The following is a 27,085-nucleotide window of genomic DNA, read 5'->3' on the forward strand; positions in this document are numbered from 1 at the left end:
GCTGTCCAGACCAGACAGCAGGTGAAAGCTCTCCCCAGGTCACCAGCTCAATGCTCCTCCGAGCCTTCTCTCCACGGCAATCCAGGTCAGGGCAGCTCTCTATCTACATCCTCCTTGTTCGGTAAAGTTATTTTAACTCCCTTCCCAAGTCTAGCAGCTCAATCTTCTCCAGTTCACCCCTCCACTGCTACCTCTGCAAGCTCCCTTTAATTCTACAGAACCCAGTTTGAGTAACAGTCATTCCCTCTTCCAAATTCTGGCCAATGGAGATATCTTGACATCTACCAGAGCCACTCCAAGCAATGATATTTCATTTGCTGACAGACTGAAGAAATGATTAGGTTCCTAGGGGTCTTTTTTTCCCTTGACAGCAAAATGAGCGCCACCACTGGCTACAGGGCAGGGACACTTGTAGATACCCGCCCCTGCCACCTGCAATCGGTGTACACACACACACAAATGTACACATTACTTCAGTCTATCATAGAGCTTCAAGAAGCAGCAAAATAGCTCTCAACTTCAAAAAAAAATTGGAAAGATGGTTTTACAAGCTATCAAAAAATACTAATGGCTAATATTTAAAAATAAGAGTATTAACCACATAGCTAATATTTAAATATTCCTTAAAATATATCTATTTCAATATATAATGGAAGCATCTTGGGGAATACTAAAACTGCAAACACTACACAATAACTAGGGATGCAGTAAGGAAGCAAGATATCAAGCTGAATCAGATCTTTTCTATAAAATTTTAGGAAATTAAAAGATGAAGAAATGATATATACTCTTTTCTCCCAGCTTTATTTACACATGATAAAATTCACCCATTTTAAGTGTAAAATTCTGTGATTTTTAGCAAATTTATAGAATTATGGAATCATCACCACAATGCAGTCTGGGATCATCTCCATCACCCCCCAAAACTCCTATGAGTCTCCTTTGCAGTTAGCCCTCTACTTCTACCTCTAAACTCCACTAATCTGCTTTTTCAGTCTCTAAATTCCCCTCTTTTAGGTAATTCATTTAAATGGAAACACAATATGCAGCCTCCTGTATCTGGCTTCTTTCACCTCGCATAATGTTTTCAAAGATCACCCATGGTGTACCCTGTATCATAATTTGTGCCTCTTTACTGCTGCCATTCCATCATGGATGGACATTTATCTATTCACCAGGTGATGGACATCTAAATTGATTCCAGCTTTTGGCCATTATAAATAATGCTACTATGAACATTCACATCCAAGTCTTTGTTTGCATGTATATTCTCATTTTCCTATATTTTAGGGTCATATAGTAACCCTATCTTCATTATTTTGAGGAAATGAAAAACCATAGCTCTACCATTTTAACAATCCCACCACAATGAATAAGGTTGTCAGTTTCTCCACATCTTGTCAATACCTGCTACTCTCTGCTGATTATGGTCATTCTTGTGGGTTTGTGGTAGTATCTCATTGTGGCTTTGATTTCCATTTCCCTTGTGGATGGTGAGAATCTCTTCTTGTACTTATTAACCATTTGCATGTTTTCTCTGGTGAAATATATAATCAAGTCTTTAGCCTATTTTTAAACTATATCGTCTATCTTATTACTGAGCTGTAAGTTCTTTTTGTTATTGATTCTAACTTAATTCCATTTTGATCAGAGATGATTTCAATCCTTTTCAATGGCTGAGATCTGTATAGAGGGACAGCATCTGATCTGATGGTAGTCAATGTTCCCTGTGTACCTAAAAAAATATGCAGTTTATCATTGTTGGGCATAGTGTTCAACAGAGGTCAAAGGGGTAAAACTGTGTGATAGTGTTTTTCCTATCTTCTACAGTCCTTCTAGTTTTCCAATTGTTCTGTCAACTATTGAGAATGTCGTCCTAAAGTCTGCAACTGTAACAGTGGATTGGACTTTTCCTCCTTTCAATTCCACTGGTTTTTGCTCCATGAATTCCCAGACTCTATTATTAAGTGTCTCACATTTTGGATTACCATGCCTTTGTATGATGAACTGACCATTTTATCACTATGAAATGTCCCTCTTCCTTTCAGATAGCAGCCTTGGCCCTGAAGTCTACTTCATCAAATATGTAAATATAGCCACTCCAACTTTCTTATGATTAGCATCTGCATGGTATACCTTACTCTGGCATTTTTTTTTTAAAGATTTTATTTATTCATGAGAGACAGAGAGAGAGAGAGAGAGAGAGAGAGAGAGAGAGGCAGGGACACACAGGCAGAGGGAGAAGCAGGCTCCATGCAGGGAGCCCGATATGGGACTCAATCCTGGGTCTCCAGGATCACGTCCTGGGCAGAAGGTGACGCTAAACCGCTGAGCCACCCAGGCTGCCCTGGCCTTTTTATTTTAAATGATCCATGTCTACACAGTTAAGGTGAACCTTAATTTTTTTTTTAAATCTAATATTACAATCTCTGACTTTTAATTGAAGTGTTTGGATAGGTATTGTCCAACAGGATAGCCACTGGCCACATGTGGCTATGTAAATTTACTAAAATCTTAAAAATTTAAAATTCAGATTTTAATTTGAATAGGTACTAAGAAGCTCAGTACCTATGTATGACCACTAGCTACATACATACTTTGGATAGTATAGATACAGAACATGTCAACATAGAGTTCTGGTTCAGATAATTTATATTGAATGTAATCAGTAGGGTTGGCTTTAAGTGGACATCTTGCTATTTGCTTTCTATTTGTCTCACTTGTTCTTTGTTCACCTCTCCTTTTTCTGCCTTTCATGAAACTAAAAACGTGTTATCATGGCAATTATCTCCACTACTGGATAATCAACTATCACCGTTTTTAAGGCTGCTCAAGGGCAGTGGTTTTTCAACAGGGAGCCAATTTACCTCTATGGAACATTGGCAAAGTCTGGAGACATTCTGTTTCAATTCAGGGGGAGGGAACTACAGGCATCTATTGGGTAGAAGCCAGAGATGTTGCTAAGCATCACACAATGCACAGGATAGTATCCACAAGAAAGATTTAACCTATCCAAAATGTCAATAGTGCCAAGCTTGAGAAATCTTGCTCTTGGGTTTACAAAATATACCTCAAACTTATCGCTTCATGTAGTGCAAGAATCTTATAGCATTACTGAGGGAGAAGGGGGCAAAACAGGTGATGGAGACTAAGGAAGGCACCTGTCGTGATGAGCACTGGGCGATGTATGGAACTGCTGAACCACTATACTGTACACTTGAAACTAATATAACACTATATATTAACTAGAATTAAAACTTTAAAAAAATCTTATAGCAGTATTATTCCATTTTTTCCTTTCTGTCTTGCTATTATTGCCATATATCAATAGCTGTGATGTTGAGCTCAACCAATGTACCTCTCTGGACTCAATTTGCCTTACAAAATTCTCTGTGTGAGAACTGAAACGACATAAGCAAAGAGCTTAGCACAGCACCCATCCACCACAGGTGCTAACATCTCGATAAGTTGTTATGATACCTGTTGAATGAAGATTTTAACTGATTTGAAAGAATAGAAAGGGGATCCCTGGGTGGCGCAGCGGTTTAGCGCCTGCCTTTGGCCCAGGGCGCGATCCTGGAGACCCGGGATTGAATCCCACGTCGGGCTCCCGGTGCATGGAGCCTGCTTCTCCCTCTGCCTGTGTCTCTGCCTCTCTCTCTCTCTTTCTCTGTGACTATCATAAATAAATAAAAATTAAAAAAAAAAAAAAAGAAAGAATAGAAGGACATACCTGAACAGAAACCTAAGCCACCTACATTCACATATGGTGAAATGTCTTACAAACACCTCTCCTATAGATCTCCACCCCGAAATGCCGACAAGACTGCACCCTACTGGAGTGGCTGGCAAAGTCTGATTCGGAAGAGAATTTCAAGAATCTTTTAGCCTCTGATATATAATCCCCTTTATTTACCTACATTTAATTGAAGACATCTGTAGGCGGTGCCACACAAAATGTAATTCAGACTTAGTAATGTCAATAAAAATGTCCGTAAGGGAGAGGTCCGATGTAAACCTAGCAGGGAAGTGCACATCAGCAGCCACAGAGCCACATGAAATTAGGAATATAATGGAAATATGTTGCCTGACTTGACGAGGTGATAAAAGCTCTTTTCCCATAAAGCTTAATGAGCTCTATTAGTCTTCAGCTTACAGGAATGTAAAGGGGTCAGCCCCACAGAGGGAAGTAACTGACTTTCCACACATGGCTCCATTCAAATGACAGCAGATCAAATTACTGATGTAATTACTATAACCTGACAATTTCGTTAGATTCATGTGGCGGTTAACTATTTAGGACTTACAACAAAGGGACATGGTTCATTCATACTAGTTTGTGGACAAAGTGAAGTTTAAAGTATTCTTCATTTTCAACTGCAAGTCCCACATATTTTACAGTCTCTACCAGAATTATTTTTCTTTTAATCACAATCAGGGAAGGTGTTTGGGTATTTACCTTCCCCAGCTAAAATACAAGCTCAACGGCAAAATTAAACATTTGGGACTCCTAACACTCTCCTGCTTTGGCTTTGTTTTGGCTCTCAGACTGTGATGTGGCAAAGGAATAGAATCCTGAGTTCAGTGCTGTTGGAAGTTTAGGGGTAGCAGCCACTACCTATACTATCAGGCAGCCCCTGAAAAACTCTGGACTAAAAAAATTTCAACAGAAAGCCCTCAAAGGAGTTCTCAAAAACTTCAAGCAAAGAAAAGCACATTGGTCATCTCTCATTTTGCCCTATGTCCATAAGCTCAGTAAGAAGAGAGATCTGTAACAAAGGTAAAACTCCAGATCATCAAATGGAGAAAGCAGATCAGAGAGAAAATGACGAGATCACTACAATTTGATCATACTTTCCCTCTACTATTCACCAAAGATTAAAGCTTCTATACATACAGTCCCAATATTTAGCCAGATGTAAGTAAAAAAACATTTGTTTGATATACTCTGGCTGTACAGTTGGTAAACTCCAAGCACTATCTACACCCAAGAGCATCCAAACATGAAAAAGACAATGATCCTCATCTTAATACAGTAGTGCTAGGACTATATTGAAACATAAATACTAGGCCTTGTGTGTTTTTGGCTGACTCCTGCAGCCTCAGCCTCAGCCCTAGCTTATCCATCCATCCATCAAATACTTATCCAGTGCTTCCACTGTACTACTTTACTACACTAAAATCAGAAACACAAGGAAGCAAGAAAAACAGGGTCCTCTCTCATTGGGCTCACATTTGAGAAAAGTCTATTAGTGAGGTCTATTTAGAAGGATCTTTGCCACTGTTTGGTAATATTGCCCCAGTGGTGCAGTGGACATCAAGCTCCAGCCTCCTTATTCACTCCATGTCCAGGTAAGCCAATCCAGCCCAAATGTCTTCCACTCAAAACCATTCTTCCTGGTTATTCCTCAAAGCTCTTGCTGAAACCTTATCGTCATTCCCTTCACCTAAGCTCCTGCAATTCCTCTCCATCTTTTTCCCCTAAGACTAGATCCTGTTTGCTCAACAATCAGAGCCTTGCCTGATGTACTTTTCAAACACTGACTACAAAAGCCACCACCAAAAACCTACCAAGGTATCTCTTCTCCCCATTGTGGCTCCTTCATGGAAGAGCAAAGGGTGAAACAATTTAACATTTTGTGTATCTCCTTCTTAATTGGTTTCTGCATGTTTTAATTATTTTTAAATTGAGATCTACATGTATAATTTTGCATCCTACTTCTATTTCAATATAGCAAAAGTATTTCACACTGTTTTCTTCATCAACAGGTACTTAAGTATATGCATAATCCCCATTTTAATGGCTGTACTGTGTTCTGTTGATAATATGGCTTTCTGTACCATTATTTATTTGACCTCTTACTGTTGGACATTTAGACTTTATAAATTTTTTGCCATTATAAATAGTGCCATAATAAACATTTACATAAGTTTTGTCCCCACTTTTATTTCTCTGGCAGTGATTCTTAGAATTATTCCAGCACACAACCCATAAGGTATGAATTTATATAGGGTCTTAAATGTAGATGACAAAATTGATTTCTGTAAAGGATAAAGTATAAAAACAACTCATCCCATATCTTCCCAAGCATTTGTAAAAAAAGAAAAAAAGATTATCTTAACAGGTAAGCAAACATTTACCACTGTTCTTTTAAACTACACTTCTTTGCTTACAAGGTTAATTCTTAAAACATTTACTACCATTTGTATTTCACCACATCAACTATCTCATAAAATTCAACCAAAAATTGTGGGGAAAAAAATAAAACATTTTAAAATTGACTCCAAAAGATCTTGAAGTATAATAACCTTGTTATACTTTCCCCAAACTGCCTTTTAACTATATGTTTTTATGAACAAAATTAAGGATTTTTAACAGAAGCAAATCTTATTTTTCCATCCTTTTCTCTGTGATACTTCCCATTCTGCTATGCTTAAAAAAATGCTTCATCAACTAAAGAGCAGTTGTATAATTTATACTGTCTTCAAATTTCTTAGTTCGCTTGTTTTTGCACTAAACTTTATTTAAAATTTTATGTGACAGGATTTGTGCTTAGTGCTTACCACACACTATCTCATTTCATCTTAATAACTATAAAGTAGGGGATCCCTGGGTGGCTCAGCAGTTTAGCACCTGCCTTCGGCCCAGGGCATGATCCTGGAGTCCCAGAATCGAGTCCCGCATCGGGCTCCCTGCATAGAGCCTACTTCTCCCTCTGCCTGGGTCTCTGCCCCCTCCCCCCACCTCCGTCTCTCATGAATAAATAAAATCTTAAAAAAAATAACTATAAAGTATTACCAATTCCATCTTTAGATTAAAGGAAAAATGAAATTGCTCATGGGCTAAGCAAGCCTCCATCATTTCAAAGCCCAAGTCCCTCTAAACATAGCTTTGTTTCCCTCTTGATCCTGGATATTTAGAAAATGTAACCAAACCTGGATGGTACAGTTTTCCCTTGGCAATCATCAAACTGACCTCTGAGAGTATTCAATGTGCCAACTTGGTTTACACCACAAACCCACAATGTTTCAAAAAAAATCACATGAGTACAGTGTTACAGAAGCAGTGTGTGTGGAGAGTTGCAGAAGGGTGTGGCAGTGGACAAAGGCTCAACCTGAAGAGGGATAGGATTTGAACCAGTTGGAAACAGGGGATAGGAACTTAAAGTGAAATAAGCAGAAGCAAAAGGAAGGACAATGGAAAGGCAGAGAACAGTGTCTGATCACCCGGGGCTTCAGTGCAGCCCAAGAGGAAAATAAAAAATATTACTAAGGTTTTGAGTAGCACTTTATTTATTGAACTCACTTGAACTCATGATCCTGGGATTAAGACTTGAGCCTGAGCCACCCAGGTACCCTGAGTAGCATTTTAAAAATGCTGCCATGTCCACTGCTTCATTAGGGAGGTAAGACTTATCATTTGCATTTTAAAGATAAAAAACCCAGGCTCAGGGAAGTTGTGATTTGCCCAACTGTGTCCAGTAAGGGAAGGCATGCTCTAAAACTGAGATTTGGTTCTGAGTGCAAGCATCTCTCCCACTCCCCCTTCTTTCCTCCTCCTTCCTCAAAGCCTCATCCATCTTGTGTCAAATCACAGGTCAGCAGTTTTCCTGAGTATCTTTATCTCACAATGTTATCACTGGAGTCTCAGCTCTACACTGCAGAACCATTATGAGGACTCAAGGTGAAAGTAAATGTAGCACTGAGAGAGGGCGAGGGAAAAGGAGAGGAGGGGAGTGGGGGAGGAGAGGGAAGAGGGAGAGAGAGAAACAGAGGGAGGGAGCACACCTGTGCTTAAGAGAAGCTCAGTAATAGTTTATGCTATTGCCTTATCAATTCAGGGGTCTGAAAAAGTGCTCTCAGGCACCTGGGTGGTTCAGTAGGTTAAGCATCTGCTTTCAGCTCAGGTTATGATCTCAGGGTCCTGGGATTGAGTCCCTCATTGGGCTCCCTGCTTGGCAAGGAGTCTGTTTCTCCCTCCCTCTCCCTCCTCCAGGCTAGTACTCTCTCTCAAATAAAATCTTTCAAAAAAAAAAAAAAAAAAGTGCTCCCAAACCAAATGAAACTGGCCTGACAACAGGCACCCCCCCTCCCCCCTCCCTTTTTTAATACCAGGGCCATTTTTTTTTTTTTTTAATACCAGGGCCATTAAGACAGAATAAGGCTAGTGTCAAACAGTTATGAAGGAAGCAGACATAATAAGGCTCTTTATAATGCAAGACTGATTTCAGTTTACTTAAAAAAAAGAAAATGTCCTTAAAAAGAAGCAATGACCTGTTATGAAGGTGAGCAGCTCTGTAACTTAGAACAATTCTTATTCTAAAAAAAGTCTGTATTCATCTCATTACCATTATCAAAGAGGATGTGTTAAAACAAAACGAACACCTCTAAATACCAAATAAATGCCTAACAAAACATACCAATAGTGATGTCCGAGTAGTGATTCTAGTACTAAAGTCAGAGAGTCAACTCTTACCTCCAGAGGTGAGCTGCAAAGGAACCTTGTGAACTGTAGAGTCACATTTAAATATCAGGATCAGTTTCATCCAATAAATGAGCAGCAAAAGAAAACAAAAAAAGAAAAATTATTGTTACGTATTTTTTCAATAACAGCATCTAAAGTAAACCTTAAAGTCTATAAAATCAACATTTTTTGATTCACTGTATAGTTTTTATCCAGAGTACAGAAAAGTTCTATCTAGCCCATAGTTGGCATCCAGCTATTTAAAAATAAAATCTGTACAAACTCTATATAAAAATAAATTAAAGCACAACAAGCTAGTCCTAAAAGCTTTCATTTCTTAAGGTTTCATCTTACAACCCCTACATAATTAGTCCAAGACAGGAATCAGCAATCTTCCTGACAATGAATGCCACAAGCAAAATTACGTAAGAGCCAAGAGAAGGGAAAGATATAAACCAAAGGGGAATCAAGAAATAAAAAATCGGGATCCCTGGGTGGCGCAGCGGTTTGGCGCCTGCCTTTGGCCCAGGGCGCGATCCTGGAGACCCGGGATCGAATCCCACATCGGGCTCCCGGTGCATGGAGCCTGCTTCTCCCTCTGCCTGTGTCTCTGCCTCTCTCTCTCTCTCTCTGTGACTATCATAAATAAATAAAAATTAAAAAAAAAAAAAAGGAAATAAAAAATCAAGACCAGGAGAGAAGGCTGGCTGAGGCAAGAGTGAAAGAAGGGGAGTCCCCACACACACTGGTGCCCGGACAGTTCTCCCTTTCTCTTTCTCAGCCAACATGCATCCTTATTCTACTACCTCTTTGACACATATCAAGGCTTACACAATAACATCTGAAACTAAGCGTTATATATGCTGTTTCTCAGTATTTAATTAAGGAAACAAATTTAGGCAGGGTAGGAAGGAGCCATGAATAACAAAGCAAACTGCTCTGAAATGAGGACTGTCACATAACTCTATATATATTCATGATAATAATTCATAATGCTTTTTAGATGTTATTTATTAAATCAACATTTCAAATCCTTTGAGAGTTACTGTAATAATAAAATAGCCAAGTAGCATAAACTCTTGATCTTTCTAAATGCGAAATAACTACAATAAAATGCAATAGCAGGCCTGTTTCCAAGGGCTCTTGAACTTCCTCTCCACAACAAAGTTAGCCAGTACTCACAGGGAATACAAATAATTTGATTCTCTTTTAGAGATACACATTGAAATATTTTTCAATGAAATTACATGATGTCTGGGATTTCCTTCAAAATCACCAGGGGGTCAGGAGGAAGTATTGTAGGATAGCGTGTAGATAAAACAAGACTGGCCATTATATTAAACTGGTGAGGACAGGAGATGAATATATGCAGATTCACTATATAACTTTCTACTTTGTAAAGATTTCCAGTTTTCTACCGTAAAGTTTAAAAAGTACGGCACTTTCTCCCCGCAAAACTAAAGCAAATACATTTGTAAAATGTTACTAGTACACACTAAAGCCTTATAATTAACTAGTATCATTTAGGCCCTAGATAATAGGGTATATTTAAGCAACTTTTTTTTTTTAAGAGAACTTTCTGAAAGTGCAAGATCTACCAACATTTTAAGTTTTCATAATACTGATATGTAACAAATTAATTTTGTTAAAACTTAAAGTGTAACCTTGTGATCTTGGATTCTTTTCATAGTAGCCCAACATGAGAGGATCTCGGCCCTTCCTCCTGGGAGTAAAAAGTGGCAAGTAAAAGGCTAGCCAGTTTTAAGAGTGGAAAACAAAAGGTATGGAGAATTTTTATTTCAGAATGAGAAATCTGCTCTTGCTCAGTTTCTTTCCCTTTTCTCCACTAAGTGCATGTTAACTCTCTAGTACACATTATATTTTAGAACTTAGAAGTAGGGGCACCTGGGTGGCTCAGTGGTTGAGTGTCTCCCTTTGGCTCAGGTCATGATCCCAGGGTCCCGGGATCAAGTCCCACATTGGGCTCCCCACAGGGACCCTGCTTCTCCCTCTGCCTATGTCTCTGCCTCTTTCTCTGTGTCGCTCATGAAAAAATAAATAAAATCTTTAAAAAAACAAAGAAGAACATAGAAGTAGTTCTGGTTCAGCAGTAACTGATTTATCAGTTAGGATGGAGGTTACTTTAAATAATAAAAAGAAGCAGATAATTACTTTCCAGGAAAACTAATGTTTCCTTGCAGTTCCAATGCCTGACATACATCTCTGTCATGTGTGTATATAACATTCCTGTCACAGCTTTTTCAAAATAGACCTAAAAATTCCTGCACTGCCTAAAGCTGCCAAAACATGAAGTATATAAGTAAAAGTTCTCAATTCCCAAAGCAGTAAAAACAAAATAACAAATCACAAGGCGCACATTCACTTCCTATTCAAAGGACATGAAGAGATCCAAAAATGCTGCTTCTTGATTAGTGCACCAGAAAACCCACTGCTACTTCCCTTCAGTTACTTAGTAAATTTTCATTGTGAAATTACACACATATTCAATACAAGTGGTAATACCTTGAAAAAGAACTATAAAAAAACAAATTAATTGTAAAATATATTTTGTACATACACTGTAACTGACAAGAGAAATAGATGCCTTCTAACAAATACCTTCCAAATGTCTGATCAGTTTAAAAATGGCTCAGTGTTGCTGTTACAACACAACAAAAAAGACTATGGCCCCAGTCCATAGTCTCCATTAATACCACTTTTCTAACATAGTTATTCTAATGGGGCCATTTAAAAAATATAGTGTTATGGGCATAGTTAATAGGTTTAAGGGAAAGATCCTATTTTAATATTTAGGCAAAATGTTGAGAAAATAAAGAATTTAATACGTTTACAAAATATCTTACTGATTTTATAGACTGGAATATATTTCCTCATTCTAGAAAGAACTGGAGGTAAATATAACCACAGTTTTTTTTATCTATATACCTATTTAAAGACTACTTCTGAGAAATGTTGATTTAATAGTTAAAAATAGGAACTTCCCTGACATTTGTCTTTTCAAACGTAAACAGATAAGTTTTTCAATAACATTAATAACATTATTACTTTGACTCACTTGCTACAATTCATAAAAATTTTAATTGTCAATTATCTCATCTACTCTTGAATTTTTTCAAAAAATAAGGATTATGTTCCGTATTTAGCATCCAGGCACAACAGCATCAGTAGTACATTTAGAAAATCTTTCAAGCCTCTAAAAAGAGAAAAAGGATAGACCCAGATCAGTTCTCATGTTCCACAGCTAGGTACTGACTGATCTTGCTTAGAGTATTCTTACTTATCACTTCTAGCTCCATTGGTAGCCTATGTCATAACATCTCATTCCTTCCAGAGAAGCACTTGGGTTTACCAAAATTTTCTCAATAGTTTTCCAAGCACACAAAATCGTAGCTAAACTTCTTGTCAGTTATGAACAGCAAGTTCTTTCTTTTTCCAAGACTTGTTATTAACCATGCCATTTATGCTGGGGGGTAGGGTACAGTGGAGAAGGTGAGGGAGGAAGCAGGAGAGAAGAATGCACACTACTGGTTTTGTCAAAATATCCTGGTAAAACTACAATCAACTATTTATCTTTGCAATATAAAACATTCAACACATAATACAAGCTACTATATTCCTGAAATGCTTTTTCCATTTAATAAGGAATCATGTTAAATTCCCATATTTTAACAAAAAAGGAAACACTAAATAGCAATTTTTTTACAAGGCACAACTTTTTTTCCTAAACTGAAGAACATCAGTGAGTTATGCCTATTTGTCAAAGTGGAATTCAAGTCTTTCTTATAACTGTTCATATAGATTACTCAAAACGTCCTTGCAATAACAAAATACTTCTGCTGGTCCTGTTTCCTTGACCTTTCACCCTAGCACATGGTACTTACAAATTGTCAGGGGACAAGTCTAACAATTTTAGTTAGTCTATAATCTAGCAAGTCTTTATTTAAAACCTAAATCATACCTCAATGTAAGATACTAAGTTTTTTTTATCAGGAATTTGGAAGTTTTAGTTAAGAGTGTAAGTTAAATTACACTCCCTTTACATTCTCCCACAACTGCCAGTCCATTTTGGACTACTGGAAATGGACTGTTTTAAGGCAGTGCAAGTACTAAAATTTACGTTAAGAATGTGTTTTTCCTGAATTGCCAAGTCTTAGACATTAATGTGACTCCACAAAAGAAACAAAGTTCCATTATTTCATTTCATTGCAGAAAAATAAAACCTTCAAAAGCAGCCTACACAGCTACCATCCATTTAAAAAGTCATCCAGGGCATGGAAATTAAAGCTGTACTTAGTAGGAAGTCATGACGAAGGTCTGAGGACAGATCCTGTTTATCCTAATTTTAGTGGGGAATAAACAGAACAGATTCAGGCAATCCTTAACTTCCTTTCTAGAGCTACTCTCTAGTCCACCTGCCAGGAGGTGGCTGAAGGACTAACTGCTTGCACTGGCTTATTGGATTAGACCTGGAACCTCCGGACTGGCCATTAAGCATCAATAAATCTTAAACGATGACAAGGAAAATCATATTTACATCCTAATCTATTTAAACCTATGTCCTCTGGGCTACCACATGTCCTTTTTCACCAATGGAAAGGAAGAACAACGATCTAAGAGTTGGTCTGGAGTTTCACTAGCTTCATCTACTTCATCTTGAGGTTCCTTCAATTATTGCAGCCTTAGTTTTCTATCTGTAAAATAGAAGCCAGACCAGTTTTACCAACTGGTATCCTGTGGCACTCTTACAAAATTGCTCCATGGCCAAGTAAGTTCAAGAAATTCTGCATATTATTGCCACTGCATCTCCCCTCCTCATAGAGAACTGTAAAATATACTGATAAAATAAGGACTTTGAGAATTCCTGCCATTAAAAACAAAAAACCCTAAAAGATAAGTTCTGGGGATCAAAAGCACAGCATTGTGATCCTATGTAACAACACCATATTAAATAATGAAAGTTGCTAAAAAACAAGTAGATTCTAAGTGTTTTCAAGATTAAAAAAGAAACATTAACTATGTGAAACGATCAACGTATTAACCAAAATTATGGTCGTAATCACACTGCAATATAGGTGTATCAAACCAGTATGCTGTAGGCCTTATACAATATATGTCAATTATTTCTCAATAAAGTTAGAAAAAGAAAAACCTCTGACTTTATTTAATCTAATGATTTCCAAAGTTACGTGACCAGAAAGTTTTGGCTTTTGGTTTGTTTTTAATTTAACAGTTATTATTAACATTCTATAGAATATTCTACAATACTCATTCTGGGAAACACTACCAGTTTCCCCAATCTGTATTTAATAAAAATGCTCACTGAAAATACTCAAGATAGCTGTTTACACTATAAAAAAATCTAGTATGAACTATCAGTGAATTACTGGCCTCCTGCCCCTACCTTTTAAAAGTTTTGGTTCCTATTCAAAATCATCATCCTTCCCAGTATAAGACTTAATACTTTAGATTGGTGAATGGCTAATGCTCAAGACAACAGCGTAGAAGGAAGAAGAAGAAGAAGAACATAATAAAATGCCTCTTGAAAGATTCTAATATCTTCCCAGAATCACAAAAGCCCATAACACTAATACACAGAACTTCACAGATTTTGTTCTGTGTTGAGTCCAGTTGGCTAATACATGTCCTAATTAGTGAGCTACTTCAGTGCACAACTCTTTTACTACTTGCCACTCTCTATCCAGTTTCTAAAAGCAATAAAGATCTGGGCTATAACTAACTACCTCATTGCATGTATTCACTATGATAGTTACAAGTCTTATAAATAGTGACTTTGTTGTTGTTGTTTTAATAGTGACTTTATATCTATGAAACAAATAGCATGTATCTGAACTTACTAAAAATTCATTTATTTACTACTTTCTAAAATTAAATGGTTAAGATTGCAGATGAATCTGTAGTGCAGATAAGAATGTAATTTTACAGCTTGAAGAGCTCAAAAAGAATGGAATTTAAAAGAATTTCATCGTTTTGCAAAATTACTAGCACCAAACAAAATCACCAGTTCATATCAAAGGGCAAAGAAAAGGAAGCTCTTAGCAAAGTCACCAAAAAAAAAAAAAAAAAAAAAAAAGACTCCTGTATTAGTGATATCGTGTGCTGAGTCGAGAATCATTTGCTTCTCTAATAGAATCATTTGCCACAGACCTAATAACCTAAAAACCAGCTTGTTTACAACATTTAAATTAAGGACTAGTACAAAATATTAAAATATCTCAGAAGTATGGAAATAATTTAAAAGTGTGTTTATGAGGAAAAAGTGCCTTGGGATTTTTTAAAAATTAACATTGGTGCCAAAATTTTATATAATAAGAAAAATCCTTAAATCTATTGCTTTCTGGGGCACCTGGGTGGCTCAGTGATTGAGTGTCTGTCTTTAGTTCAGGTTGTGATCCTGGGGTCCTGGGATGGGGTCCCAAATTGGGCTCCTTGCAGGGAGCCTGCTTCTCCCTCTGCCTATGTTTCTGCCTCTTTCTCTGTGTCTCTCATGAATCAATAAATAAAATCTTTAATAAATAAACAAACCTGTTGTTTTCTTAATTTGCAAATGGAGTGTTTGGGGATGTATCAAAACTGAAAAGTTTTAAAATTGCATTCTTCTAACTATAACATTTTCTTAAGTATTGGATTGGGCAAATATATTTAAAATATACATAGATGTGAAAGGACTTATATCCAGAGAATATAAAAAGCTCTTAAAAATCAATAAACAGAAAGATATGAGAGCCCAATTTTTTAAAGGTGACGCAGACACTTAAACAAGTACTTTACAAAAATGAGGATATTCAAATGGCTCACACATTCATGAAAAGGTGTTTGACAAAAGGCAAATTAAAACCCCAATATAATACTGCTAAATATACCCACCAGAAAGGCTAATTAAAATGTCATACATGACCAAGTGTTGGTGAGGATGGGAGGTAATGAGAATTCTCATAAGGTACAACCACTATGAAAAACAGGCAGTATGCACAAAAGCTAAGCTATCATTACCCTACGATGGAGGAATTTAATTCTTAAGTATATACCCAAAAGAAATGAGTGCTGTGTCTACCAAAAGACAGGTACAAGAATGTTCTTAGCAACATTATTCATAATAGCCCTAAACTGGAAGCCATCTGCATGCCCATCAGTAGGAAAATAGACTAACTGTCCACTATCCATACATTGGAAGACTTTACACAAGAATGAAAGAAAACCACTATTGTAAGCAGTGTATGCGAAACTCACAACTGAGTAAAAAGAGGATACAGAAGAGTACACACTGCATGATTACATCTGTATGAAAGCTCAAGAACATGCATATCTACTCTTATGGTCAGAAGAGTAGCTATCTCCAGATGAGAGTGTACTGACTAGAAAAAGAGGATTTTAGCATGCTGAAAATGTTCTCAATCCGAATAGTGATTAAGGGACACATACATATGTAAAATTTCAATAAGCTACAAACCTAACATTTGTGAGCTTTGCTGTATATAAATTTAAAAATTAATTTCAAAAAAGAAGATAAGAAAAAACTATTGAGCTCCCCCTATGGATTTTTCCTATAAATTATTTAAGCCACAGAATTTTCAGTTAGAAGGAATCGTGGTGATTATCTAGTCCAGCTCCTCTAGCTTACCTCTGGATAACCTGAGGCCCACACATTATATTTGATAGTCAACAGCAAAACTAGGGTTAGAACCTAGAAGCCTGGGATACCTGGGTGGCTCAGTGGTTGAGTATACGCCTTTGGCTCAGGTCATGATCCTGGGATCCCAGGATCAAGCCAGCACACCCCCCTCCACCACCACCCCTGCATCAGGCTTCCCATGGGGGGCCTCTGCTCTCTGTGTCTCTCTCATGAATAAATAAAATCTTAAAAAAAAAAATTTTAAGAACCTAGAAGCCTTTCAAGTACATGGTTCCTTCTATTAAACCAAGCACTCAACACCACCATTAATCAGAACTCACACGAAGGCAGTTAACACCCAGATACCAAATCTCAGTGTTATAATAAAATAATGCTACAATATGGTGATAAATAGATATTCAGGTAACAAGGAAACAAAACAATTAACAAGTCCACAACAAAATGCATGTTAATAATAATGACAAATTCAACCAACAAATGGCAAAAAAGCAGGATTTCAACACTATGTTCACAAGCAACGTAAATGAAGAAGACCTCTCACATCTCGTTTCCCAGGCCCGCCAGTATCCCTGCCCTTATGTGAGCATGTCATGCCTCTCCTGTGGATCTAAAATGTATCTCCCGATGACACACACAGGCATCTACCAAGGAGCCCCTCTTTTCACAGCCTCCTCCCAATGTCCTTCCATAACTGTCACCACCACTCTATCCCTCCCCTTTTCTTGAACTGTTAGCACGTATCACTCTGACACTATACTACATACTTTTTATCTTCCTCACTAGCGTATAATCTGAGGGTAGTAGTTTTCTGTCTTGCTCACTATGCTGCATCCCTAGAGTCTAAAATAATGTCTGGACCACAAGAGGAAGTCAGTATTTGCTGCTTAAATGCCCACTTGCACTCATTCATAACTTGAATGAATCAAGTTATGAATGAATAAATGAATATTCATATTATTTCCTTTTTTCCCGTGTTTCTTCGTGGTTCCTGGCTACTTTGCAAAACTGTGTCACATCTGGTCAAGGTGAGGTGTCATAACCAGAGAGAAGCAGTCACCAGTAACCAAGAACTGCTATTGATGAAGAAATCAGCATGTGCCCTCCTCATTTGATCTTCTCAGAATGCCAGTGTCCTCCAGAAGCACATTTAATCCCCCGCAGAGACTTCAAGTATTTTTGAGGAGCAACTACTCAAGAGACTAAGGACAAAACCAGGTATCGTTACATTACACTAAGTTAGGTAAAAGAATTCAAACTGACCTTGAAAAACTGGGTGTCTTTCAAACATCTGAGTAACATGAATTAAGGATAAGCAGAAAATACAAAGCCTAGAAATAAAAATTAGCAGGAAACCACAACCAAGACATAATTTATTTTAAAAGTCCTCTGGTCAAAATACTAAGAAATATATTATCAGTAATTTAATTATTACTAAAAACTAATACTTGATTTTATTAACACTTTAATAATGGTTATAGGTACTGCCTGCATACTCATCAAATCAACGGATTCAAGTATCTCTCTACATCATACCAGGTACGTATATTTCCAATCATTTTTTAAAGATTATTTACTTGAGAAAGGGAGGGAGAGAGAGGAGGAGGGACAGATGGAAAGTAAGAGGGAGAGAAGCACACACCCAGCTGAGTGAGGAGACTGATATGGGGCCTGATCCCATGATCCCAAGATCATGACTAACCTGAAATCAAGAGTTGGACACTCAACTGACTGAGCAAGAGGTGCCCTTATTTCCAATAACTTCAATATTAATATTTTAACATTTTTAACATTAATGTAAACCTATGTAAGGATGTTTTTAAAAGTATTTTAAAATCCATTTTACTTGTTAACTCACATGAGCGAAGGGCTGTGTCTTATTTGTCTATGTATCCCTAGGACCTACCACAGTGACTGGAACATGCTAATAATTTAATGTTTATAAAAATCACCCTCTTCCAGAGCCCAGAAGAAAGCAACGTGGAGCCATTCTAAGTAGAAAATTTTGAACTATTTCTAGAATGACTGTCACAGAAAAACATACACACACACCAATATTTACGGATCCACACAATGTATCCCCGTTTCCCCTTAAAGGCAGAATTATGCTCTGGATAAATCATCAGGTATATAATACACATTTTTTACTTTTACAACTAACTACTGACTAGAATAAAATCAACTACTTTTTAACCATGCAAGCAGTTACCTACAATTATCTGGCATATCAAACAAATTACCATAGCAAAAGCACAAACTTTCCTCGTTTAGACTAGTTATCAATAGGCAGTATTGTTCACTTGTCAAGTCACTACCAGGAGGTTGTAAAACTCGAGGTCCCGCAGATTTAATGGAAAAAGCAGAGCTAACATACAAGAGCTAAAGACAAATGGTGCTCGCGACAAGATTATTCCTATCACCTGAGCTTTGCACTCACTAAAATGTGCTTAACTCATTGTAGGTAAATTTCACAACACTCTCTTTCAGGAAATTCAAAACAGCTTTTCCTTATTATAGAAGGACAAGAGCTTTTGACATCATTTGAATTCTCCTTTTGCTTCATGACACGAGTTTCAAGAACACTATTTTCTTTCTGAGTAGTTTTCCATTTGGCAACAAGTGAGCTCTCCCTCCAGCTGTTTCTCAAGAACAGGCAACTCGGCAGCTCATTCACACACTGGGCATCTACTCCATTCCAGACACACTGCTGGGCACTGTGTATTTCTTGATTCTGGCACCGTATTTTTATAAGTTGATGCAATGGCACAAAGTATGCTGTGGATTATGATACACTAATGAGCTAAGTTTTCAAAAGGAGAGATGTACTCTAAGAATAAGCAAGAAAGCTTTATCACAAGAGAAAAAAAAAAAAAAAAAAACCAGAAACATCCATAGTTCCTTTGTCTCTGCTTGAAGAATCACTCCCTCTGCTCCTCCCACCACTCATGTGCATGCACTATCTCAAATGAATATTAAAAAAAAAAAAAAATCAACATCCATTTCATACCAAACACTCCCCTTGACAGCCTAACATTCCATGTCACTGTCCTACCCCTAAGCTTTCAGAAAACTATGTAAGCCTGTTAATTATGATGGTTACTGGTATACTTACATAACTAGCAGTCAATTATCAAGCTACTACAGACTTTCAGGTACTGAAACTAAAGACAAAACCACAGAAGAGAGCAATAAAGGTTAAAATGAGAATACAAAACAGAATGCTTATGTCCCCAACTTACAGAAAAATCCCTTAAGCTTCTTTTCCCATTTTCCTCTTGATCATTACTAACAATAAACTTGGTGATCTAATTTCCAAGCCAATAATTAATATTTCTGCTCCTCCCTTACACCTGCTCTTTTTCCTTAATACTTATCCCCTGGTAACTTGCTATATAATTTACTAATTTATTACACTTATTGTTTAAATGACTTTCTCTGACCACCCATTCCCACCTCTGAATTTGAGCTATGCAAGAGCAAGGGATCGTTACATGACTTTTTCACTCATTTGGTAAGTCTACCAAGTGCCTCTAGAAGACTGCCTGGCACATAGCAAGTGCTCAATAAATATTTTAACAGAACATTAAGAAACCACAAATTAGAAAAAGAATGCTGAAACTAGACAAACTAATACAGTTAACTGACAGCAAAAAATAAGAAAGGAAAGATGAAAATAGAGAAACACCTTAGAGAAGAAAGCAGTCATGTGAGGCATATGCCACAGTACAACACAGCGAGAACAGAATGCTCCTGAGGGACTAGGAGGACCATTATCAGACGAGCCCAGCGCAGGGAACACCACAGGTGTGGGAAAGGCAGTCATTTTAAAAGATTAGGGGACATAAAAACCTTAGCAATGAAAATGTTCCAATTATTGGAAAATCTGCCTATGATGAACGTCTCATTCACTGATGTCAGTTATTCCATCTTAACTACTTGGGCCCACTTTCACTTTTTCATAGGTGAGCACTGCGGTCCAGCACAAAAAAAAACATGGAAACCAGTCGGTGTCCTGCCACTAACTACCAAGTTCTCGTGGACAACCAACCTTAATAGGAGAATTTACTCTACACAAGCACTGAGGTCCTTTCATCTCTAATGTTGTGTAATGCTACGATTTTATGATCTGAGACAAGTTTTAGATATTACTGACAAAAGAAACTTTAAGGAAGAATGTCCTTTTTTTCAAAAAAGATGTATTTGAGAGAGAGAGAGAGAAACAGTGCACTTGTGGTGGGGGTGGGGGGAGAGGGGCAGAGGGAGGAGGAGAGAATCTCAAGCAGACTCCACACTGGGCACGGAGCCCAACACAGGGCTCGAACCCAGCACCCTGAGGCCAGGACCTGAGCTGAAACCAAGAGTCAGATGCTCAATCTACTGAGCCACCCTGGTGACACTCAAGGGAAAATGTTCTTAGTGATAGCTGTAACTCCACCTCTTTGCATCTCCCCCACAAACTGACATTATCCTGGGGATATAATCATGTCTCTGTTCTAAAATATTTACGTAACTGATTCAAAAGCTTTAGTAATTTAATTACTAATGACAAATGTCTGGAAACACACGTAAGACACACTATAATACAAACCTCCCTTGATTTAAGAGCTATTCATAAAAAGTGGCTTGATTAAATTGTACAAATAACCATCTAACCTTTCTAATTTATTCAAGGAAGTTATCCCTGGCCTTTAAAATAAATAATAAATATTTCAAAATGCTGAGAACTTGCTATCATTCAAATTCTATTAATAGTTATTTATAAAGTAGTAGATGCCTACACATGATTGTCTGATTTTGCTACATAATTGAAGAAAAGTGTCAGTCTGATATAATGAATACTTTTCTAAATATAAGTCATAATTTTCATGTACATAGAGTAACATTATTATGAGAAAAATGGTTAATGTCTTTTTTAGGTTAAGTTCCAGAAAGTACTTAAATATTTAAGAAGCAAAGACTCATTTATAATGATCATACTCAATCCTTCAATGCAAAGTACTTCCAACAAATGGAAAAGGAAAGCATTTATCAGTCTTCACGGACTGTGAACACACCACTTAGCACCCAGCTCAGCAGAGCTGAGCTAGGACGGAGGTGCATGCCTGTTCTGGATCTGGAGCACCACCTGGTGGCCGGAGTGAGAAAAGAGGCCATTATCCCACCACCTTTCATTGCTCCATGGGGTCAGCATGGACCCAGAGCAACCTCCTTCCCTTTTCTTTACCACATGGTCGAGTAACATATGCCTCAATATAAGATAACTTTCCTCAAAATGAGTATCCTTCCGAAGAGGAGATCTCCTTAATATTTGAGACAGTCATAGGAAGTCCTCTGACCTAATTTAGAAAACTGCTTTTTGGGAAAGCACAGTAGTTCTAACTACCTCAGTCATAACTTTTAAATTAATAATACAAGACCACCTGATGGAATCAACAAAGTATTTATAGGTAAAAGGGCGTAATTTCAGAGTCCTGTTTCTGGAAAACCAAACAAACAAAAAGTGGCAAGGGGAAATGGGGCTGTGCTTACAACGCTGAAGCTCAGCAGTGAGCACACAGGGGTTCACCATACTGTCTTTATGCTATGAATGCTTGAAATTTCCAATTTTAAAGTGTTTTAAAAATTACAAATATGTCATTCAGATTTACTTATCGATCTTAGGGATATGTCTGTCAAGTAATATGTGAACTTTCCCCCCCAAAAAAGCCTCTAAAACCTAAAATTCCAAAACAGTTTATTAATCATTTTTTGAAAGTCTTAAGATTTCCTTAAAAAAAAAAAAAAGGTAACACTCTGAATGTCATGATTATCTACAACCAAATAAAGAAAAACTCTCCCAATGTTATTCAAGTAGTACTTACAGCCTAGCGTAACATTTCCCCTTATTTCCATCCACGGATTCAGTGTGAGAAAAAAGTTATGGGTCATTCAAGATGCTGTTTGTTAGATAATTTTTAAACCTTAGAATTTACACTGTTGAGAATTTTCCTATTTAGGACAGTCACAGTGATGTCATTTCTGTCATCCACTCAATTGCTCACTCCCTTTCATTTTCCTGTTGCCTGAGCATCAGTCTGCCACTTGTTTCCCAAAACTGTACAAAGTAAAAATGCAAAACACCATTCTCTCTAAACATTTCAGCCAATGATCATACAGGTTATCCGAAATAAGACACTTCCTCTAACATCTTTTCAATAATTTAAAAAATCAATCAGGAATAGGTTTCTCACCCATTGTCAAAAAAACCAAGTTTGGTACCACACTCTGTAGGGTACACTGTGGAGTTAAGGCACTCCTAACTGTAAACTGGAGTGCAAGAGGGTACAACATCTGGGAAGGGAATTTGGTGAAATCTAACAACATATGAACTTTTGCTCTTTGATGCACTATGTGAAACAACCATAAAAGTATACCTCCACACGTATATAATGACAAAATAATACTAACTGTAACCGCACAAAATTAGACCTAGGGGCACTTGGTGGCTCAGTCAATTGAGCATCTGACTCGTGATTTCATCGATCCTGGGAGTGAACCCCGTGCTGGGCTCCACACTCAGTGAGGAGTCTGCTTGAGATTCTCTCCCTCTGTCCCACCCCCACTCACATGCTTGCCCTCTCTCTCTAAAATAAATAAATCTTTAAAGGAAAAAAAAAAAAAAGAATCCAAACATCCATTACAAGAAACCACTTCAATAAACTATAGCACAAACTATTACCTCAGACTGATGAATCTCCAACCTCTACCTCCAAAACTAAGAATACAGTATATGTTAATTAATTGCATTTAAATTTAAAAAATAATAAACACAGAGTAGGTAAGCCCATAGAGAGAAACTGGATTAGTTTTTGCCTAGGGTTATAATTAAGGGGAGGAGAGAGGAGGATAAAAATGTTCTAAAATCATATACATTTCTGTAAATGAAGTAAAAAAACACTGAATTATAGACTTTAAATGGGTGAAACTTATAGCATATAAATTTTATTGAGATAAAGCTGTTAACAAAAAAAAAAACAAAAAACAAACTACAGCATGTCCTTTCACAAAACAGCATGTGGGTGAAGTAACAAAGAACTAGGATTCTCTATGAGATGCTACGACTGTGACCTTGGATATGTTTTCATGGAAAAAAGAACAGTGCCAAAAAGTGTACACAGGATGTTTCTCTTGGTGAAGAGGAGGAAAAAGAAGATTATTCACATGTATTTGCTTATTTTTGCAAAAACACACAAGACACCAGAAGGATAAACCAGAAACTCATCAAAATGCTTATTACTGAGGGACAGGGAACAGGCTGGAGAAGACACGGAAAGAGGACTTCTCTGTGTTTTATCTCTTTGGGTGGCTCTGGAACCAGATAAATATATCACCTATTAAAAAACTGAAATTAAGAAGTAAACCCCCAGGGCAGCCCCAGTGGCTCAGGTGTTTAGTGCCGCCTGCAGCCCAGGGCATGATCCTGGAGACCCTGGATCGAGTCCCGCGTCGGCTCTCTGCATGGAGCCTGCTTCTCCCTCTGCCCTCTGCCTGTGTCTCTGCCTCTCTCTCTCTCTCTGTGTCTCTATGAATAAATAAAATCTTAAAAAAAAAAGTAAACCCCCAAATTCAAAGCAAACTGAAATAAATGAACATAATCAATCTGGTATCATAGCCACAGAAGAGAATAAAATTATTCCATGTGACTTCTGAATATAGTACTCTGATGGAACTAGCTGAAGGGGATTATGTTCCAGGGACAAAAAAAAAAAAAAAAAAAAAAAAAAGATCAAAAAAGGATCATAACCAGCATTTATCAGCTATCAGTACAGTTATTGATACTGTAATGTTGAATCTACTTTATGTATATATAATACAAACCAAGTTCATAAATATGCTAATGTAATCAAGAAACACAAAAAAAGAAACAAACAAAATTAGGAAAGTCACGATAATATCACATGTTACATTTGAATTGGAAATAGCAACATAAACTCATACTACTGAATTCTTCTTGGTCTCTAAATTTAATCTCCATTAAAAGAAACCGAGGCTTCTTAGAAAAATGGCTGACAGGTTCCAAGACTGGGTTGGGAAATGTATAAAACAAGACTGGCATATCTTTCTGTTCTAGAAAACAGGAAGGCTCTCAATATTAAAAGGAGCCTATCAAAGGACAGAGAGGATATCTTGATGAAATGTGAACTGATCAAACTTTGGAGTTTGAGCAACAAAAAAAATGATGACTGTGACTATAAAGTACTGAATAAAAAAATATCCAGAAGTTTTGTAGTAGGAAAAAAAAAGGGGGGGGGGAGGGAGGGAAACTCATTTGTCACCAGCTCCTTTCTCTAAAATTGTAATTAAGATGAAAGAATTCAGCACTTTGCCTTCTTAGGAAAAACTACAGGTTATCCTCAGTTGATTAAAAGAAAATCTCCTCCAGCCTTTTTAAACAAGAAGAATGGCTATTAATACATGTATTAAAAGAGAAAAAGAAAAGCTAAACAAATCCCTATTCAACAACCAACAGTGAAATGATGGATCCAAAGATCATCAACAGACACTAACACCATTACCTGAAAGGTTGTTGAAGAAAGGGCATGCATCTGTGCTGAAATACCTCTCTACAGATTACTTGCTAATCACAAGGGGTATCTTGTCCTTACAATGAAGAGATCTGGAGGTCACTAGCTTAACATGGTGTTCAGAATTAGCATCATCAGCACCAAGACAACACACCCTTCCATATCTTCAGACATAATATGACATACACAAAATTACCAAATGAAGTACACATGGCAAGATTCTTTAACCTGAATCCAATCAAGGTTTAGACTTAATTTTTCAGTCTACACGAAATTGGGACCACAAAGAAGGTAAATTAGACCAGGAAGAAAGATTCAGACAAATACAGAATGTGGGACATTTTATAAGACAAATGGCCTGGGCTTTCAAAAACCAATGCCATGTAATGCCGTAGTAATGAACATAACTAACACCCTGATTTAGGCACAAAAATATGATTCTCCACTAAAAGGATTTGGAACTCCCTGGAAAAAAAAGGCAGATACCAAATCTGGAAGGAAAAGCTACAACACGAATCTAGAACATCTTGTCACGCCAGATAAGGAAATTCTTGATTAATGGGGTCATAGCATAAGGTCATGGGAGTTAACATGAGGGGAACCTAGTGGCCAAATTTGGGACAATTTAAGCATTAAAAAAATTATGCAGTGGATTATAAAAATATTGCAAAAGTTTTTTAAATCCATAAGTCCACAGTGATATCAAAAGGAATAAAGACGGTGGGTGGGAGTGAATAGAAAGATAATGTTCTTCTTTACAGTAAATATGCAATTTCCGGTCATAAACGAGGTAAAAAAAAATGCAATACAATTTGATAAATCATCATTCTGCAGCCTCTCCCATCTTCCCATAACTAATTTAGGCAAAGAACATCAAAGGACATTAATACAATTGGCTGATACACTGTTGGGAAAGAGATTATTCAAAATTTCTCAAAAACATCATCCTACATATTACTTTAGGGTATTGCATGCTTTACAATGGAAAGATCTAATTACAAAGGTGAAAAGGTCACTCAACAATAAAGAGATCTGAGGTGCCTGGGTGGCTCAGTCAGTTGAACAACCAACTCTTGATTTTGGCTCAGGTCATGATCTCAGGGCACCATCCTGTGCATGGAGCCTGCTTGGGATGCGCTCGCTTGAGCACACTAGCGCGCTCTCTCTCTCTCTCTCCCCCCCCTCCTCCTCCTCACAGGTGCAAGTGCTCTCTGAAAAACAAAACACATCTAGGTCGGATATACTAATTTTTTAAAAATGGGAAAATATAAATAAATACAGGACTAGATATTAGAAGACATTTGTAAATCATTGGTAATTTTCTTATGCATGACAATGATACTGTGTTTTGAATACATACATCTTATTTTCCAGAGAGGCAGGCTAAAGAACTTTAGTAAAATGTCATGGTGTACAATAGAAGTTAAAACAATTTACACATTCAAAAAAGATGAGGCAAACATGGAAAAATAACTATTCTTGAATTTAGATGATGAGTATACAGGTAGTCAGTATACTATTCTTTCAATTTTCTTTTTTTTTTTTTTTTTAAAGATTTAACTTACTTATTTGAGAGAGAGAGTACACACACATGAGGAGGGGTGTGGGGCAGAGGGAGAGGAAGAAGCAGGCTCCTTGCTGAGCAAGGAGCACGATGTAGGGCTCAATTACAGGATCCTGAGATCGTGTGAGCCGAAGGCAGATGCTTAACTGACTAAGCCACCCAGGCACCCCTCAATTTTCCTTTATCCTTGAAAGTCCACAATAGGGGTGCCTGGGTGGCCCAGGGGTTGAGTGTCTGCCTTCAGCTCAGGGCATGAGCCTGGGGTCCTGGGATGAGTCCCACACCAGGCTCCCTGCAGGGAGTCTTGCCTAGGTCTCTGCCTCTCTCTGTCTCTCATGAATAAATAAAATCTTTTTTAAAAATCCATAATAAAATTTAAAAAACAATTTAGTCAATGCCTCAGAAATGTGAAGAGACCACTGAAGCTATGAGTACAGTCTGTTTTTCAAAGCGTTCAGAAAAGCTGAGAATTTTAATTATTTTAAGGAACCAATGGCACTTAATAAAGATTAGATAACAGTATTTTCTATAATATAATATCAATAAAATTCCAGCTAAGATTCCATGTTTCTAGGACATGAAATTAGTGTTTTGAAAAACAAAGATTTGCCTATATGGTTTTATATTGTATTATATAAAAAATAGGTTACAAATTACACTCGTTTGATTTTATTTATATTACTTTCTGAAGATCTGCTATCTATCTGAATGACTGAAAACAGGAATGGAAGCAAACATGCTGGAGTAATTCATCGAGTCCTTTATAATCTATCTACAATTATGCGCTACTTCTCTAAGGATGTTACTAAAAAGAACCGACTTGC

The 27,085-nt window shown here is 37.2% G+C and overlaps 1 protein-coding gene across 12 annotated transcripts in view; it reads right to left on the reverse strand.

Moving 5' to 3' along the window:
* Positions 1-27,085, reverse strand: part of ATE1 (arginyltransferase 1) — a 162,129-nt gene that overhangs the window by 107,867 nt on the left and 27,177 nt on the right. For 11 of the 12 annotated variants that reach the window (XR_007406804.1, XM_049103399.1, XM_025467461.3 and 8 more), the window contains one exon: positions 8,477-8,509. The exons of the other annotated variant lie outside the window; for it this stretch is intronic. Coding sequence is in view for 10 of the 11 variants with exons in the window: in XM_049103399.1 (XP_048959356.1) it covers positions 8,477-8,509 (33 nt within the window). In the remaining variant the exon portion in view is untranslated. The remainder of the gene's footprint in view (positions 1-8,476; positions 8,510-27,085) is intronic. 12 annotated transcript variants of the gene reach the window in all.

Source organism: Canis lupus, chromosome 28, assembly GCF_003254725.2.
Source record: "Canis lupus dingo isolate Sandy chromosome 28, ASM325472v2, whole genome shotgun sequence".
NCBI lineage: Eukaryota > Metazoa > Chordata > Mammalia > Carnivora > Canidae > Canis > Canis lupus.